Source organism: Mytilus edulis, chromosome 4 (genome assembly GCF_963676685.1).
Source record: "Mytilus edulis chromosome 4, xbMytEdul2.2, whole genome shotgun sequence".
Taxonomy (NCBI): Eukaryota; Metazoa; Mollusca; class Bivalvia; order Mytilida; family Mytilidae; genus Mytilus; species Mytilus edulis.
Window position 1 is genome coordinate 70207399 of NC_092347.1, and position 19739 is coordinate 70227137.

General features: G+C 30.0%; 2 protein-coding genes across 7 annotated transcripts in view; one reads left to right on the forward strand and one right to left on the reverse strand.

Moving 5' to 3' along the window:
• The first annotated feature begins 243 nt into the window (after positions 1-243).
• LOC139520380 (cartilage matrix protein-like) lies at positions 244-11016 on the forward strand. The gene is made up of 5 exons (XM_071312973.1): positions 244-408; positions 5231-5252; positions 5834-6427; positions 7090-7122; positions 8125-11016. Exons 1-5 carry the CDS (start codon positions 376-378, stop codon positions 8652-8654), a joined length of 1212 nt encoding a protein of 403 aa, XP_071169074.1. The 5' UTR covers positions 244-375; the 3' UTR covers positions 8655-11016.
• A 964-nt stretch (positions 11017-11980) lies between these two features.
• LOC139520378 (retinal dehydrogenase 2-like) overlaps positions 11981-19739 on the reverse strand; it is a 35994-nt gene continuing 28235 nt past the window's right edge. For all 6 annotated transcript variants that reach the window (XM_071312972.1, XM_071312969.1, XM_071312971.1 and 3 more), the window contains 4 exons: positions 18895-19052; positions 16909-16983; positions 16257-16296; positions 11981-12690 (listed from right to left, as the gene is read on the reverse strand). In XM_071312972.1, the coding sequence (XP_071169073.1) occupies positions 12661-12690; positions 16257-16296; positions 16909-16983; positions 18895-19052 (303 nt within the window). In that variant the 3' untranslated portion in view covers positions 11981-12660. The remainder of the gene's footprint in view (positions 12691-16256; positions 16297-16908; positions 16984-18894; positions 19053-19739) is intronic.

The following is a 19739-nucleotide window of genomic DNA, read 5'->3' on the forward strand; positions in this document are numbered from 1 at the left end:
TTGTAGAAAATATAAAGACATAAACAGATAGCCTAGTTTTGATACGACTATAAATAAGTGAAAGTAGGCGGAATTATATCTTACAAATTTCCCTTTTGATGACTTTTTTCGTGGTTTTCCAGTTTCCTTGCCGCGAAAGTGAAAAAATCGTTTATTTTATAGGAGGTCATATTTTATTGATTTTCTTAGGTCTTAGGTAAATTTATGATAAGAGACTAAACACTAGTTTTATCTAGACATGTATCATACTTGATTGGGAATGAAGTTTGTCTTATTAGGTTTTTAGGTCGACCTTGACTTTTTATTTTGAAGATGTGATTTTCGTAAGAAGAGCCAGCAGAAATAGATACTTTGAGGTTCAGTGACGATTTGATCATGTTTCACTTCCGTATTATTATATTTTATATGGTAAGATAAACTTATAATTATGTATTTCAATATGCATTTATAATTTCTATACTACACAGGTATGTTTTCGTACCTGTACTGAAAAATATGATTAACATTGAACAACACATAAATGGGGACAAAAAGTGAATAAATTTGTAAATAGAGTATTGAAAAGGAAAGTATTCAACATAAAAGGCTGATTAATAACCTTGCTTCTAGATAGCAAATTGATAAAAAGAAGATACCGAGTTTTTGCCACTTCAAACAAAAATAAATAAACATTTACGTCATTTGGACTCTTGTTGACAAGTATACATGTATGTGTAATCTTACCAGGTGTCCTTATTTTTATAACGGGCCTTTTACAGTGACTTGACTGTTAGTGTTGCTCTCCACCAATTGCAACTCATTCAAAATTTTGACCAAATTGCAATTTGTTTTATAAAATCAAATTGTTCAGCTGGTCAGAAATTTGAACCAACTGCTGTAAAAAACCACAGCCAAGTCATGAAAGTGCAAGGTGATTAAATAAAACATACTTACAATCCTACAAGACTTTAACTCCACTTTAATGATGTTGTGACAAAATTAGTTTATCAGTTTGTATAGTTATATTATATTCATTTCCATGCTGAAGGGGAACTGTTTATTTTGAATTGCTATTAAATTGTCCAAACTAAGCTTTCATATAGTTTTTCTTTCTAAAAGTATTCTATATTTATAAGAATCAGACATTATGTGAATTAAAACATTTCATATTCAGTAAAATATGTGTAAAATTGCAATATATGTTTGTATGAAGTTTCCATGGGGGAGATAATAACTTTTCTTTCAAAAAGACTTTATTCAAAAGAATAATATTTTAGGTTATCTCCCCTGAAAACTTATCAATAACATATTGTTATTTCACACATATTTTACTGAATATATGATGTTTTATTTAAAATGATATCTGATTCTTATAAATATAGAATACTTTTATAAAGAAAAACTATATGAAAGCTTAGTTTGGACAATTTTATAGCAATTCAAAATAAACAGTTCCTCTTCAGCATGGAAATGACCATAATATAACTATACAAACTGATAAACTAATTTTGTCACAACATCATTAAAGTGGAGAGAAAGTCTTATAGGATTGTTAGTATGTTTTATTTTATCATCTTGCACTTTCACATTTTGACTGAACAATTCGTTCAATCTTCTGACCAGTTGCACAATTTCGTTTAATAAAACAAATTGCAATTTGGTCAAAATTTTGAATGAGTTGCAATTGGTGGAGAGCAACACTAACAGTCAAGTCACTGTAAAAGATTTTTTAACTGTTAGTTATTACAGCTACATATTACACACTAAGTATAATTTTCGTGGTTTTAATTCTTATTTTTCGTTTAAAGCTTTGGGTAACTAGATAAGTAATTAACAGGTTGGGGACAACCCACCAAATGGGGAACTATTCTCCAAATGAATCATTTGATAGTGTAACAAACAAAATTTTCTTTAAATGGATCTTTTTACTTAAAATGGCACAATTTCTTCCGAAGAACTTTATTTTTATTATGGGTTTTAAAAGCATTGAAAATTGCCAAAGTTTTCAGAGACTATAGTAACTTCCAATTAAATCAAGATCGGGCTATTCATCTTTTGAAAAATGACTGCATTTTTCATGAATATGTGCCATTGTTAAGTAAAGAGACTCAAAATTTTGTTTTAAAGCACTACCAAATGATTACCCTATGAGGGATTGCTTCTCATTTGAGGAATAGTTCCCCTTTGGTTGGTTGTCGCCAACTTGTTTAATGGTCTGGTTAAAGGTGGAACAGAACTATTTAGTTTCTGGGGACTAACGTGACGGTACCCAAATTGCACCTATTTTGACAGTTTTTTCAACTACGTTTTTTTTATGATTAAGACAAAAGTTTTAATTTTGTGTTTATTTTGTAGCCGTATCCTTCTTTACTATATAGGTACACCAATTTGATTTTCAATTTATATGGAATCATAGAAAAATTGGTCTGAACTAACCTCCAAACCATCAATGATTCTGTAATGAGGAGTACCCAAATTGCATCCATGCTTAAATTCGCATCGTCAAAAGTCGAATAACAGAGCTTTTGTTTATTTTTTTCAAATATTTTGAACAATTGGATATTTGCCCATGCTTACTCTTCTTTTTTTAAGAAATGAATACTTGAAACATATTGTATTTTCTAATTTTAAAAAGATGACGTTTTGATGACGTCGCATGGCGACGTTTCAGTACATTTTACTTTTTCAGTAAACACTTCATCTGTTGATAAATACTGTGAACGTTTTGTGTATATCTAAATATATTTACCTATTTTTAAAGACATGTATAGTATCAAAACATAAAAATACAAATTGTTTAGTCTCTAGGAGATCTTGTAAGATTTCCGCTGCTATTTTTGCTAAATAAAATGTAGGTGCAATTTGGGTACTCGTTGCAATTTGGGTACCGTTACGTTAATTTGCTTTTTTGTGTACCCTACTTAAATCAATGTATCTGAACACTGTGATTTGACAAAAAATACAACATCTACTGAACATATTACCCAAGTTGCTGGATGAATCATGTGTAGAAAAACATGATATTATTACATCCGGGCGTAATGCTTTTTTTTGAGAATTTATCAATGTTTTGTAATCACTACATGCTAAAAGTGCTAGTGGCCTTAGGTTAATCAAGATAACAAAACAAACAAACAGTTATCATACATATTCACATTTATTTCTGAATCTATAGTGAAAATACAACAGTTAACTGTGTATGTAGGTTCTGAATCAGTGTTAGAAAGTTGCGAACATTCTACAAAATGTTACCATTATCCCCTATGTGCCAGGAAATACTACACTTCCACCTAAAGTTATGTTACCAATTTGGCTAAGCCTAAGGAAGGTTTGGTTAAGAAGTTGTGTTTATAACGTTTATTCTAAAGGTTGGACAACATTAAAGAACTGATATATGTAATATTCAAAACAAAACACATTTTTGGGAATGTTTCAACAATAATTTTTTGCCTCCATTTGAGTTTCTCCTTTTCTGAAATAAATTTTGTTCATAAGACACTATCAGAAATAGCTTATGTCAAACTCCGATTGAATAACTTTATTTTTTGAACTGCGCATGAAATATCATCCAATTCAGCTTCAAATTTAAGGAAATTCATTTGGTTATTCGATACACATATCTTAACTTAGAAGAAAAAAAAATACAATAAAGTGTATTATAAAATATAAAAAAAATTCAGTGCAATTGTAGGTATTTTAAATTAACTGAGAAACATTTTAAATGTATTTGTTTTTTCAGTTTATATGTATTATGTATTTTTTTTTTTATCAGTTATTGCATTTTCATATACAGTGTATATCATACATTCCATTGTGCTGATGAGCATATGTTATAGAATATTTAAAAAAGAATTTAAATTTGAAGAATATCTATCTATTTTGCCATTGAATTGTATGTATATGTTTTGTAAATTTAGATGTGGTAGCCATCGTCTACCAGTTGAGACAGGGAGATGGCACAATCTGTCGAGAAATCATAGATTGTGTCGTATCTGTGGCTCGGCTGAAATTGGTGACGAGTATCATTATATTTTGTCTTGTAAATCTTTCATTAATGAAAGACAAAAATATTTACCGAAATTTTGTTGGAAAAATTCAAATACCTTGAAATTATGTAATCTGTTTTCCTCAAATAATATAACTGTTTTAGAAAAATTATGTCGATATATTAAAGCTGTTAATGTGAAAGTCTCTCCTCCTGGTTAATGTATATCATTTTCCTCATACATGCACTGTATATTATATTGTTGTATATACTTATTGTCTCTATAACTATGTCATTAGTTGATGAGAATTAAATTCATTCATTCATTCATTCATTCAGCATTTTTTGCTGAGAGTATTAAAGAATTGAAGTGGCATTTTACTGCTATTTTGCGATAAATCAGTTAGTAATGATAATTTGACAATTAATATATGAGACCGTTTTGCATAAATAGTAATTCTGTACTATAACTACTGTTATCCAGAACTATGGAGTAGTTACCTAATTTTCTTTTAATTTCCAGTTTTGTTACACAATTACATCATCATTTTAAATACTGCTAGACATAAACTAATACCCTTGATATATTTCTAGTTTGAAAAGTATAAGATATATTGGAAAAAAGGTAAATAAAGTATATATCTAATAAGTTCTTATCAGCTCGTAAACGTTAGAATTCGGTTTCGGATTTTCCAATAGTTTGACCTCCACAGCATTCCTGAATAGACTTTAATTGTCATAATGGGGTCTCGTGTTCAGTGGAATTTATTTTGCACATGATGTAACCCCTTTTAAGAAGAAACTGATTTTTATGGAATCAGCAGTGAGAAAGGAAGCAAAAGTACTTCTTTCACTGATAAAATAAAATGCTCGAATAAAATGTTCATTGTCGAGGTTTTGTTTGACCTTTTTTATATAAGTTTTTAATTTGAAATATGAAGGCAGTTATGATTATCTGAAATATTAACTTCTTTAAGAAGCGTGTCCTTTGTTTAAAAACCAGATCCCGTATTCTTGTTGTTGTTACTTTTCTGAGCCACCAAATTTAAGCCCGGTGTACATGTTGTGCTTTTTCGTGTAGTGTTTTTTTTTTTTACATTTTTTCTTTTTTATGTCATAGTTCTTAATATATTAAGGTTTTTTTCCAGGTATCTTCTTTGTCCCAAGTTTGAATCAGTTGCATGTATGTTTTTATTTGTTTATTTACTTGATTGCTTGTTTTTATTTAGTTTAATGTAATTTCCATGTATATATATTTAATTTCAGATTGCCTCTCATTTTTATTTTGGTGAGTAATTAAATGTATGAATAAAAATCCATAACGAAGGAAATGTTAAGCACATTTTAGATTGAATTTTAGTTTAAAGAATAAGATTAATCCGAATCTTGCAGCAATCGGCCACACTTTCTCAAGGTATCCAGTAACATTTTATGACGATATCATATCAGAATCAAGCCTGTGTTTTATCAATTACAAAAGGCAATATGATATTATTAGTTTTAAATGAAAAATCCTAATTATTTTGTTTTGAATTCAAGTGAATATATTGAAAAAATTATTTGAACGGGACGCCTCCGGAATGTCTCGCTACATTGAAGACCTGTTAGTGACCTTCTGCTGTTGTTTTTTCTATGGTTGGGTTGTTGTCTCTTTGACACATTCCCCATTTCCATTCTCAATTTTATTCTAAAATATTTTAGATTTGGTATACCGTTATTTCAAAATCTTTTTTATAACTTGATATTATAATGAATAATATATTTCTTATATATAGCGAATGCAATTAAATTCTTTTGACGAATATGTTGCTCCATGCATACAGAATTTCAGTGTGTGTTATAGCAAGGTATATTCATTTACATTTACAGTCCTGCCGTACAAAGATACAGATTATTGTAGAAGAAGGCCTATTGCTGATATAGTATTCGCACTCGATTCTTCAGCAAGCATTCATCGGGACCAATTCCGTCAACAATTGCAATTTGTTGAGCAAGTAGTTGATAAGTTTCCAATATCAGAAAATGAAGTGAGAGTCGGTCTTTTAACATTTAGCTATCACGTTTATCCAGCCTTCAATCTCAATACATATGTTGATAAAAAATCATTAAAACATGGCATCAAAAGAGTTGCCTATGTCGGGGAAGGAACCCATACTGCTGAAGCTATTGCATATGCACGTGATAAAATGTTTTCCACACAAAATGGAGGAAGGAAGCTTGCACCAGATATTTTAATCTTGATAACGGACGGAATATCAGAAAATAAAACAGCAACAATTTATGAGTCAAAAATGTTAAAACAAAAAGGAGTCAAAACAATTGTGATTGGTGTAAGCAGTGGTGTAGACAGATTTGAACTGCAGGCTATAGCGAGTACACCATCGTCAAGATTTGTGTTCAGTGTTGACAACTTTGGAAGTTTGAAAACAATTATTGATGATTTAACGTATAAAACATGCAAAGGTCTGTAACTATGTATTTGTTTAAATCGAGAAAAAAGAAACTATAGCAAATATAGAATTGGTCTCCATTTAAAAAAAAAACCCAATTGCTTCTGTTTCATCAACTAAATAAAATATAAGTGACCCTTGGCAAAATGAGATATGTATGTTCATGTCTCTATTCAATTATATTGGCTTTGAGTGCTTTTGATGAAATCGAATATAAAAACATCGTTTCGGAGTTTCTAAATCAAAGTCGATGATACCATGTTCCCCTCAAAATAGTACACATTTATTTTCGGTTGTAGATGTCTTCTAGTATTTGTATATGTATAATATCAGTTGTAGATGTCTTCTAGTATTTGTATATGTATAATATCAGTTGTAGATGTCTTCTAGTATTTGTATATGTATAATATCAGTTTTAAATGCAGAGTGTACGTCAGGAAACATAAACATTACATAGTTGACATATCTCTTTTATTAGGCTTTGATTAATATAATTTGTATTAATTTAATGAACATAACAGTATGAAAAAATAATGATTTAATTAACAGCGGTCACTTGAAATGAAAATTAATTTTAAGAAACATTTCAAATCTAATAAAAAAGCTTCCTTATAATCCACGTTAGCATATACCCCTCTACTGCTATTTATAGAAACTTATATTATTACATTGTAGAATCAAAGAAAGCAGTTTCCAAAAAAGACCGAGGTGAGTCTTGTATATCGAATGCATTTGTTTTCTGAAATTAAAAGCGTACATGACCGATAAAGTACTGCTGTTAAACTGCCGGTAATACCTGTTTAGAATGCGTGTGTTTTGACATTTTTGGCATTCCAAATGTTGCATTTGAGCGTTCATGATGAATTCTATGGACTAAATGTGAAAAGATCATGCACACGTAATGATTTTGATGCGCAACTGATATATAAAGGCAACAGTGGTAAACCGGTGTTCAATACATGAACCAAAACCATCAACCCAATAGCCAATATTACAGAATCGTCTTTTATATTTGTATTAAGTCATCTTCGACTTACTTGTCTTATTGCTTTTTGCTCTAAGTAAAAACACATCTAAAACATAACAAATTTAACAAGTGTTACTAACAAATACACTCGATTAAACTTTTACTTTTATATCTCAGTGTACAATTAAAATCTACCCTTTTTAATTTATAGCCCATGTCACGAATAGTGTCAAAAAATGTGTTTGTGCTATTTGGTTTCTATTCACAAGTAATACTATGAATGACGAAGGTTTGGGGTATAGATCAATAGATAAGCAACCCAAACAAATAAAACACCAAAAGTCATAACGAGGTCGTCATTCGATCTTCAACAATAGGAAAGTGTTTACACGCTATGTCATGGTCTATATGTACCATCAATACATGCAAAATATCCAATAATAAACCACTGACGCGCTCCAACTTATTTGTTAGTTAGAAAATAGATGATTCAGCGCACTTGTTTGTAATTTCGAAGTAAGATGACTTAGCACACTTATTTACTATTTTAAACTCGATTTAAAAGAAAGATGTTAAGCACACTCATTTGTTATTCAGAAGAAAGATATGTATTTTAAAAAGAAATTTGTTTTTTGCACAGTTATTTGTTATTCAGAAGAAAGATATGTATTTTAAAAAGAAATTTGTTTTTTGCACAGTTATTTGTTATTTTAGGAGAAAAATGTTTGTTTTTTTTATTTCAGGAGAAAGGAAACAACTTTTTTCCCGTCTTACTTTTGTTTATGATCAGGTTACTACTGCCAACTTTGATAGAGAGCTGCGAAAAAGTATAGCGCTGATGGCAAAAAATATTGATGTTCACAAAACAAAGATGGTATTTTCTTTATTAATCCAACCTGATGTAACAACGCCCCAAAGAAGACACGTGTTCTTAAATAATCTGAAACCAGGCACAACTAAATCAAGTAGACTGCGAAAATTGCTAAAATCTTTATACAAAAGCCTGCTTGCTTTTCCGAGAGGTCAATCGCAAACAGTTGTAGTTTTTTTGTATGGAAAGCATCTTCAAAACACAAGGATCTTTGAGGAACTTAAACGTGTCTCAAGTATGTCTGAATTATATGTAGTAAAACTGTCACGAACATTTTATTACAAAGAAAATGAGCTATGTCCCTTTAGTAGACATTGTGTTTATACAGTCGGCAAAAAGATGTCAATAAACGACATTCTTGGATCGATAAAACAACAAATTTGTTTGCAAGAAAGGTGCTAGATATTTCGTGGATTATTTTGGCTTTTTAATTTACTAACATCACTTCCAAGAATTACGTTTTATACGTTTCCAGTCATTTTTTATTTGTCATTTCTCTAATTTATGCTTTTCCATAGATCTATTGAATATTAAACAATTCTTGATACCAGGAAAGCTCGAATATAGACAAGATTTTTTATGGATTTTATCGTTTTCAGGAACAAAATATAATATTAATTTTCTACTTATATTTGTATGTATCGATTTTAAATGCAAAATTATTTCTTCTGAAAAGCATTGTACTACATAAAATATATTCTAGTAACAGGAATTACCGAAATATTGGTCAGTAAAATAGCCCACAACGACATCCTACTCCTCTGAACAAAAACTAGCAGTTCAAATAACATGATTTTCGTTAAGATAAAAAATAAAACAGATTTTTACATTTAAGATAGCACGAAAACAAACCGAATATAACCAATCGGTGCACAATTAACAAAGTTCATATATTTACTGAACATGTTTTGTAGCTGTATTATTCTTGAATTTGAATTTGATGTAACGGTGCTGGTAAACCTTTTATGTTAGACCACATAAAGTATAGCATAATTAGATACAGTCATAAATCATGAAACTATATGTATCGAGATCCACATTATACAAATATAGCCTTTGTATGAGGTCGATACAAGGATATATTGACCTGAAAGAAGTATATTGACTGAGGACGAAGTCCGAGGTCGATATACTTCTTTGGGTCGATATATCCTGTATTGACCTCATACAAAGGCTATATTTGTTATATTATTAATTTCCGACCATGTTTGTATCAAAATAGTCGTTTAGGTTGGTTAGAACTTGATAGATATTACATCGTCTCCTTGACAATGACAACATATTAGTTGTTATTTCATTTACTTTTTTTTGGACATCTTATGTATTTTAAGATTTATTTTCGTCAAATAATCGATCACAGATATCATTTGTTTCAAAACTTTAAACAATATCCTGAAATTCATTACATGACGTCACAAAGTATATCGGTTTTTAGATATTCTAAAAATAACCGTGCAATATGCTTTTTGCCGGTCAATATGCTTTTTGCTATCCGCCGTTTTTTCTCTACCTTCGAAAATATAGTTTAACATGTGACTATCCCTAAACGAATCAAATTTGTTAAAATATACGAATTAATAATATATTCGGATATAGCTTCCCATTAAATTAAATGAATAATGAAAGATATATTCAATTAAAAAGTTTATAAAAAGACCGAAATAGACAGAGAACTCTAACATAATTTTATGTCTTTTCTAACATGCTTTGTTGTAAATAAAATGAATAACTATTTAATTAATACTAAATAGATAGATAGAAAATTCAAACCGTCCTTCATAATTATTATGCATTATATTCTCTACCTCTCTTTTAATTGAATCTTATCTAATGAATGTTTGTAGCGTAGAAAATGTAAAAATAGTTGATTTGTTAAAAGTTGATGACGTATTTACCAAGAACAACATCATTATGTATGAAATAAAAGGTGGAAAAGACCGTTGTTTGTAAAGAAAAGAAACTAAGATATAAAACTTTGTCATACTTCATATCTAAAATTTAATGTGATAAAGGCTAAAGAAAAAAACGGTCTTTTTAATCCAATAAAAAATGTGTATGAATTTGTAAAAGTTCATAGCTCTCTCTCTCTATTTTCTATCTAACATGACTGTATTAATTACACTCCGAAATCAAAAAGTAATAAATATATACTTTTGTATGCTCCATTAATGGGCATTATGTTTTCTGGTCTGTGGGTCCGTTCGTCCGTCCGTTAGTTTGTTTATCTATTCGTCTGTCCGTTCGTCCCGCTTCAAGTCAAAGTTTTTGGTCGAGGTAGTTTTTGTTGAAGTTGAAGTCCAATCAACTTGAAACTTAGTACACATGTTCCTTATGATATGATCTGTCTAATTGTAATGCCAAATCAGAGATTTACCCCCATTTTCATGGTCCATTGAACAAAAAAAATTATAGTGCGGATGGGGCATCCGTGTACTATGAACACATTCTTGTTTCTAAATACTATGAATAAGAGAGAGTACATGGATCAACTTATTTTCTATAACAGCTAAAAGAAGCAATAGAGGTTGGCATTATTGCTTTATTTCTAATCTCTTCAAAGGTATCAGACTGTCATAGCTTTGAAAGTTGTTTGCATATCAGTAGTAATATACAAGCATCTTCATCATCCTTTTGTCATTTAATTACCTTTATGTTTGAAATAATTGTATGTGAACGAAACCACGTATAATCAGTTTTTACTCATTAACTTTACTGTTTATGTATATAATTGTACAATTAATTCCTTGAATAAACTTGAAACAAATGAGTCACATGTGGGTCTTTTTTTATTTTAGAGAAAACTACTTAAAAGACAAAAATTCAATATTGATCGATGCATCCTAAATGAATTCAGAATGTATTGCCTTAAGTAGTTTTGAAATCAAATATTGATATTACCAAGGTGAAACGTATTTAGACTTCAAGTGAGCATTAATACGAAGGATAAAGAAGTCCGTTATAATAAAGAAACAAACCAAAAAAACATCAAAGTGTCAAAGGAAAATTCGCCAAACTATACATTTTTTGTAAAACTGAATATTCCCTTTTAGTTCAAAAGCATGACCTATCAAACGGAGACTTGGAGACCAAACGATTTATGATCGACCTATTTGTAGTTTTAAATGTCATTGAGATAACAACAAATGAAATCTAAAAATTTCCATTTTCCTGTACTTTCATTTTGCTTATCATTTTCGAATAAAAAGTAAAATCACAAATAATACCGAACTCTGAGGAAAATTCAAAACAGAAAGTCCCTAATCAAATGACAAAATTAAAAGCTCAAACACAATAAACGAATTGATACCGACTGTCATATTCCTGACTTGGTACAGGCATTTCATATGTAGAAAAGGTTTAAACCTGGTAGCTGCAACTCGTTGAGTTAATAATTATACTTCTAATATAGCAGATATACTTCTTTAATCACGACCTCACGAGGTCGTTTGTACTATATCAATCTCCTCAAGTTATTGTAAAATTTATGGTCTTTTCAATGTTTGGAAGTACAACGACCAAAATAGTTATCAAAAGTACCAGGATTATAATTTTATACGCCAGACGCGCGTTTCGTCTACATAAGACTCATCAGTGACGCTCAAATCAAAACAGTTAAAAAGCCAAACAAATACAAAGTTGAAGAAGATCGTTATCCTTTGCTATATTGTTATCTGATTTGCAATCATTATTTCTTTGTTGCATTGCTGCGCTTAACTTACCAATCAACACAATGATAAATACGTTTATTTCTAATAAATATTCAAATACAAGTTAAATAATTAAAAGATCCATTCAGTTAAATAACGATGCAAAACCTTGAAAACTTAAAAAAGAAATTAATTTCTTTGAATAAAGTATGTTATGTCAAATCTCATACTACATACTCAATCTTATCCCCTTTTGTAGTACTAGTATTTGATAATTTCAGAATTAAATAATAATAGTAATAAGATAAAATCATAATTAAAATATCAATAATAACAATAATCAATATGTATAGATTTTATATTACACCACATCAACAATGTATATAAGAAAGTTATTGAAAATCAGACCCATCTAAAGGTTTAATTGTCAGGCTTGATCAGACTTTAAAATAAAGGTTTTCTGTGAAAATGATCATTTCTTAATTGCTCATAACAAAACTTGCAAGGTTAAAAACATTTGCATATAAGAAAATGTCTTCTCTTCTTTATAGAATTGAGTACAACGCATATGATACAATGTGCTCTGGTAATAATATAACACTCATGATACTATACCTCATAGAAAACTATATTAAATGTAAATAAGTTCAATAGGTACCAAGATTCAACTGTGCATTTATACTATTTAGATATAAAAATGTAACTAATTCAATATAACAATAGTGTCACTATAACTAAGTATCATTCAGCTTAAACAGTTTTTATACTTTTGTCGGTGTGTTAACGATGACCTACAAATAAAAAAGAATTTTCAAGTTATTTTCCATTTCTTTTCTTCTCTGTTAGGAGATACATTAACTACTCTATAAATCATTTTTCAGATCATCTTTGTTGTATGCAAAAATAGTTCATGTTCAATAAGAGAACATAATAGTTTACAACATTATTGTGCGTATGTACAGTATTCATCTTCTGCAATTTAAAAAAAAAACACAAAAAAAAACAATGGTTCGAACTTGGTGTACTTCTTAATTTCTGATGATTAGCAGAGAAGCGTCCCGTCTCAAGGGTTTTTTTTTACAGAAAAAGCGTCACGTCTCAGTATATTTGAGTCAATAACAAATGTACTTAATGGTTTTCATTTCTTAAAACCTGTTATGATATTAGATAAATAGGTACATGAGTGTTATGAGCAATTTCTTCGCTATGATATGACAAGTACAAGTTAATAGTGTATTAAACAAAATTGAATGCGTCCAGGGTCGCGTTCAATATCATAGCGGCTATGTAGTGCTACGTAGATTTTTGTCTACTGAACGAAAAGCTAGCTAAATGCTATCAATATATACGTAGCAGCCAGGCTAGCCGCTACGATATTGAACGCAACCCTGCTTAGTAAGTTCTATAGACGTCAAAGGAGTAGGCCCGGTAAGGGGCGATTTTGGCCTCAAATTTCAGGTTCATCTAACGAAAGATTTTGGAAACTTTTTAAACTCTTGAGTGTCTATTTCAATTGATTCAATTAGTTAGTGTGAAAGATTTTAACTGGATTTAGTCATTAAAAACGCTCCGATTCAAGCTTAAATATGAAAAATCTATCAAATATGCCCAAAAAAGTCACTTTTCAGATGGTTTTTGTTAAAAATGAAAGTGGCCGTATCCGTGTTCATCCTCAACCTTTATATATGTTATGTATTATCATCAAATACAACTTATATTTCAATATTATGAATAAACACGAATGCGGCCACTTTCATTTGAGACGGAAACCGTCTAAAATTTAAGTAAAATGCTAAAATTGTGAAGATTTCAGTAATTTTGCATGACCTATGATGCTAGAACCCGATAAATGTGCATTGTATTGTAAAAAAAAACAGCCTATATTTATGTAGCAGAAGCATTCTACTTTCCAGTAAATAGCTAAAAGATTACATTTCCACAATTTCGTAAAACTATTATATTTTGGGGCCAAAAAGGGGTCTTACTGAACCTACTCCTTTAGATCATCGCACTTCAGCGTCTCTAACAACAAGTTAGCGTCTCAGTGTTACCATCGCACTTCAGCGTGTTAACCAAAACAATTCAGTGTGGACCATCGCACTTCAGAGTGACCAACGCGGTTCGGAGTACCATCGCGGCTCCGAGTCCTACATATATATTATTTCTATAAAAAAATACGATAATACCTAGTGTTAGATTTGAAATGTAATTCCAAATTGTTGGGTTACTTCATTTATTATTACTGAATTTATTTATTTTATTTATAATACTTGTAGATACTATTTTTGGGTATTTGCGCATATGTAACGTTGCGCTCATGAACATTATAATATTTCCCGTTTTTAAGTTTTAGGACGTTTCGCTTTTGACGTACGTTACGTTGTCTAGTTTTTATTCATTGCAAGTTATTTGATATTCGGAGACACATCATAATTGTATAGAGAGATCATAATCGGTAAGAGATAATTTATATTTTATATAATTTCCACGTGTTCGTAGATAGGTTTTTGTGTCCTGTTAAATTGTTCCCTTTTAAAAGTTTTGGATTCTCATAAATTCTATGTATAACTTTTGGACTGGTTTTAATCTGGTCTATTTCTGTAATTTATTCTTACATACTTTTGATTTTTTAACCCTGTATGCGTACATTGCCTATGTAAATTTTAAAATGGTTTATAATCCTGGTACTTTTGATAACTATTGTATGCACATTGAACGACAAATTTATGTGACGTATATAATTTTTCTGACGTCAGACACTCAAATCAATCCATGTGTTCGTAGATAGTAGATGTTTTTGTGTCCTGTTAAGTTGTTATACGATGATGACTGATGTACCCATATTTTGACTATTTTATTAATTGTGACTGTTTATGTAACGCATCATGTAAATGTAGCGGAATTTGATGAGACTGTTATTAAAGTGAGAGGGTTAGCGCTATAGAACCAGGTTTAATCCACCATTTTCTACATTTGAAAATGCCTGTACCAAGTCAGGAATATGACAGTTTTTGTCCATTCGTTTTTGATGCGTTTTGTTTTTTGATTTTGCCATGTGATTATGGGCTTTTCAAATTGATTTTCCTCTGAGTTCAGTATTTTTGTGATTTTACTTTTTATGTACATTTTTAAAAACAATATTTATTTAAAGAAGAAATATTAAGAATTGTAAAAGTATTTATATATAAATTAATATTTATTCTAATTACTTTTTAATTCAACAAGTTACTTATGAAGAGTAAAAGAAAGTGAATCATATTGTTTGATTAGTATTATGCTATTAGTGTTTTAAGTTATATTTTTACTTTACAAAAAGACAAATACGATGTATGTTAATGTGTATTTGTATTTTATTGTAGAGAATCGGTTGTTATGATATAGTATATGAAGCCAAAATTATATGTAATTTTGAAGAATAAAGATACTTATATAGACCGCATACTCGACTTATCGCCTTATTTGATGGCTTTGATGTGATCCGTTACACCTGGGGTGTAATTGTTCTTTTTTTTTGGCATAGACAAAGTCCAACTTTTTTGATATAAATAGTTAAAAAAGCATTTATGTTCTATTAAATGGGAACTAGTCTAACATCATATGAAGGCTTTGGATTATTGAAAATATAAACCGCTGACTATATTTTTTCCAATGCAAGCGAGCTAACTCCAAGGTTTATTTGTTTGTTTTATTTGTGTATTGTCAACCTGCATTCATACATGTTTTAATGTTTACTAAATGAAACATTCATTTTGACAAATTAAAATGAACACAATCACCATTTTATTCGCTATAAAATATTTTGAGTCCTCTAAATTACTAAATTAATTCCATGTTCTGTATTGAAAGTGTTTTGCGCCTAGGTAATAGTTAAGTGCGCAGTACATGTAATTAACACTATTTGAGTAATGTTAGCTATTCGAATAATCTAATAAAACAAATTAAAATATAAATGGTTTTGTTTTAGATCTAAAACATATAACTGTAAGTTTATCACAATAGTTTAAACAATTATAAATCAAGAACGGTCGTGTCTCAACTTTGACATCTTAGACAAAAATATTTCTTATTGTGGTCTATTATCAGAGACTTTCAATATGTAATGCTATACATGTACTTTCAAAGATTTCATAATACTGTGGATTTTTTTTATTTCCTGGGTACCAATTTCGTGTAATGAGAAACACTTGCATTTTCGTGGATATTTGATTTCGTGGTTTTGCTAAAGTCTACATAATTTCCTACAAGTTATATTTCGTTGGACATTGGAATTCATGGTTTTAAGGTAACCACGAAATCCACAAAAATTGGTATCCAACGAATAATAATGAATCCACAGTATATGTTTCTCAATACAAACCGTTTTCACTTCTGAGTATTGATGTAAACCATATTCTCCACTGAAATATATAAAAAAAAAAAATGAATTATGAATCGTAAAATGTCTAGCTTCATAATGCTGTTTTTTCGCTTATATATGATTTCCTGCTGAAATTAATTGATTCAGCTAAATTTCTATAACAAATCTTTTGGAAGTGTCTGTACCTAGTCAGTAATAACAGTTGGTTTCAACTCTTTTCGTTGATTGATAACATTTAGTGGATGATTTTGTTAGTTTAATGGACTTCTACTTTTTTCAATTAGCCATGTTATACTTTTTTTCTAATTAACTGCATAAAAATCCAGTAAATATTGTACAAATGTACGATAGTTGTGTCCATATTATTTAAATTCAGACTAACTAGCCATAAAACCAGGTTTAATCCACCATTTTCTACATCAGAAAATGTCTATACCAAGTCAGGAATATGACAGTTGTTGTCCATTATTTTGATTTGTTAAAACTTTTGATTTTTCCATCTGATAAAGGACTATCCGTTTTGAATTTTTCTGGGAGTTAGGTATTTTTGTGATATCCAATGAAATCCAAAAGGGGACACCAATTACAACGGACTGGTTTTTATTTTAATTTAATAACTAACACGAAACAGAAAGGTTTTTACAAAACTTACAGCTCTCTGCCCATTCCTGATTTCTTAAAGCCACCAAATGGACAAGTCGTTCTCAATATGTTGTAGCAATTTACCCTGAAAAATTAATAAATGTCACATATAACATATCTTAATTAATTTTGAAAGTTCCAAGTTTTTTAACGGTTGTTAGTACAAAAACATTGCATCATTTTCAGAGTAAAGTAAAACATTTGCAAGAATCAAAGTACAAACTAACATTAAAGCATATGTAGGGCACTGGACAGGTCTTTCTAAATAATAATAAACATCGCTTTTTTATAGCAAACATAAGTCCGAAACTTCAAAGTCTTACTCTCTGACGTCTGGCGGTCAATTGAGGACATAGCGCATGAGATTGTCCTATAACGGCTAGTGGCAGCAAGTTTGTGCACCGAAATCATATTAAAACAATTCTCAATTACTTATAGTAGATAAAGCATATATTCTACCATTCCTCATTTCGATTTTGTCCATGAAAATATACCTTTATTCATGTAATACCCTAATCTAGTGTAACGAAATCTTTATTTCTATCAACACATTAATTTTAGCTAAGTGTCTTCACTTTCATTTTTATATTGCACTCATTTTTTTATTTTATCACAGTACTTGTAATGATGAGAGCTGATAAATGAAAATAGGTTGACGAATATTTGGATAAAGAGTTAAATGACTTAATATATGAGGACCACTGGGTAATATGCATACATAATTTATACTCCAAACATTCTGTATACACACGCATAGAAATAACGTACTGACTAGTTCAAAGTGAGAAAGAACGCAGTCGAAATGAAGGGTTATTAGAAATAAAGCTTTCGTGTGTGCTACTGTAATTAGTACGCGGATCAAAGATACATATTGGTTGAGCTAAAAGAATGATGTATGATTTGTATTCTTGAAATGGGCCTGATTCCATTTAGATTGAAAATTGGCCATGTTTTCTTAATGAATTTTACTGTTACATCGACGGCGACAGCCAAGCACCAAACAGGCCACCAGACGTTAGAGATAACTAAGGCACACGCAAAAATGTATTTTACGAAATCAAATCTAATAAAAAAAGTTGTAATAAGTTATAAAAAATGATCGAAAATACCAGGCTAATAGTTGGGTACGCCAGATGCGCGTTTCTGCTTCATCACTGGCGCTCGATTTATATCATTTGGAAGGCAAGACTCAAACACGAAGTAAAAGATCATTAAAAAACAAAACGGATAAAGCAAAATATGCTTGAGGGTAGAAAAATCAAAGTGTTTCGAATATTTCAACATTTCATAAACAGTAAACTCAAAGAAAATAAGCATATCAATGATATTCATGTCAGCAAAAAAGTGCTGGCTTTCAGACTGGGATACCCTAATGAACGATTCATTGACATTGACCAAGTGGTTTTAAAATACCATCAAAGATACCAGGCTTGTAATTTGGTAAGCCAGACGACAATATTGAAACTTTTCAACTTTCGTACTTTATATTTCCTTAACTTTTTTAAATTTTTCGTTTTACTAGTTTTATTTAGTATACGATACACGCGTGTGGTGTACAATACATTTATCTTGATATCAATGATGAGTGTATTCGTATAGTGATACTTTGCTATTTATGAATGAAACTAACAAAAATGTAAACATGATGTAACAAAATTTACAATTTTGTCCTCCGTTGTCGAGATTTTTCCCAAGTATCTATGAAAGAAGACCAAGGCTTTTGTCATATGAAGAATTATTTTTAATGTACCACCGACAACTTTTATATTACAAATTTTAATTTTTCTGTTCTATTTTAAAAAAGATATTCTTACATGTGATTCGTGCTTAAATTAAGCATTATCACTCATATCTTTTCAGAAGTCAAATACTGGTATTGTCGAATATTTCATAAATCAAGGCACTGCATTAATGAAGACAAATTGCCTGACAGTTCCATTATGTTTACGGCTTGTGTAAGTCTTTACTCCATTTATATTTTTGGTGGACAACTTACCAGATAGTTCCAGCCTTGACACGACTGGTGTAGGTCATAACTTTATTAATGTCTGTGGTAAAAACAGCTGCAGCTAAACCATATGATGTTTTATTTGCTTTCTCAATCACTTCATCCATGGTTTTAAATTTAATAATCTGTTGTACTGGGCCAAATATCTGGAAAAGCATGAATTATTCAAAAATATGTATATTTGAAATGTCCAAATTCAGATGAAACACTAACATAACTATATTTACCTACTCATTATTAAGTAATTAATTTAATAGTTAGTTTTTTAAAGTCAACAATATTTTTGAATACGATTGTTTTAGTGGATTCAGTTTGGATATAAACATCTTACAATGCCCCTACCCATTTTTTACTGATATATTATAATGATTGCATTTGAATGCTTACTTCTTCGAAAGTTACATTAATATTTTACTTATATATCATTATAAAACACGTTTCTTTTGAGTATAATATACTTGTCCGTGTATAATTTTACCATGCCGATGGTACTTCGAATGGACCTGGTCATTACCTTTTTTCGATTAATGTTTGGGGAAGATTTAGAAATTGATTTGGTATATAGCCCCATGTCTATTTTGGTTTTAAATTGCGGTCTTGTTGACGTCTAACCCGCATCTCCGTTTATTCATATCAATTTTCTTCTTTATTTTTAAGATAGTTTCGTTTTTATCTATAAGTTAAAAAAAAAAGCGCTTCGGACGCAGTATTTTTTTTTCAAACGAGATATTTAAGCAATGGAATGAAAATTGAAAAACCAGAAATATTAATTTATTGGAAAAAAATACAGCATTAAATGAGTATAAGATATGGATTAACATATGTATTTTTGA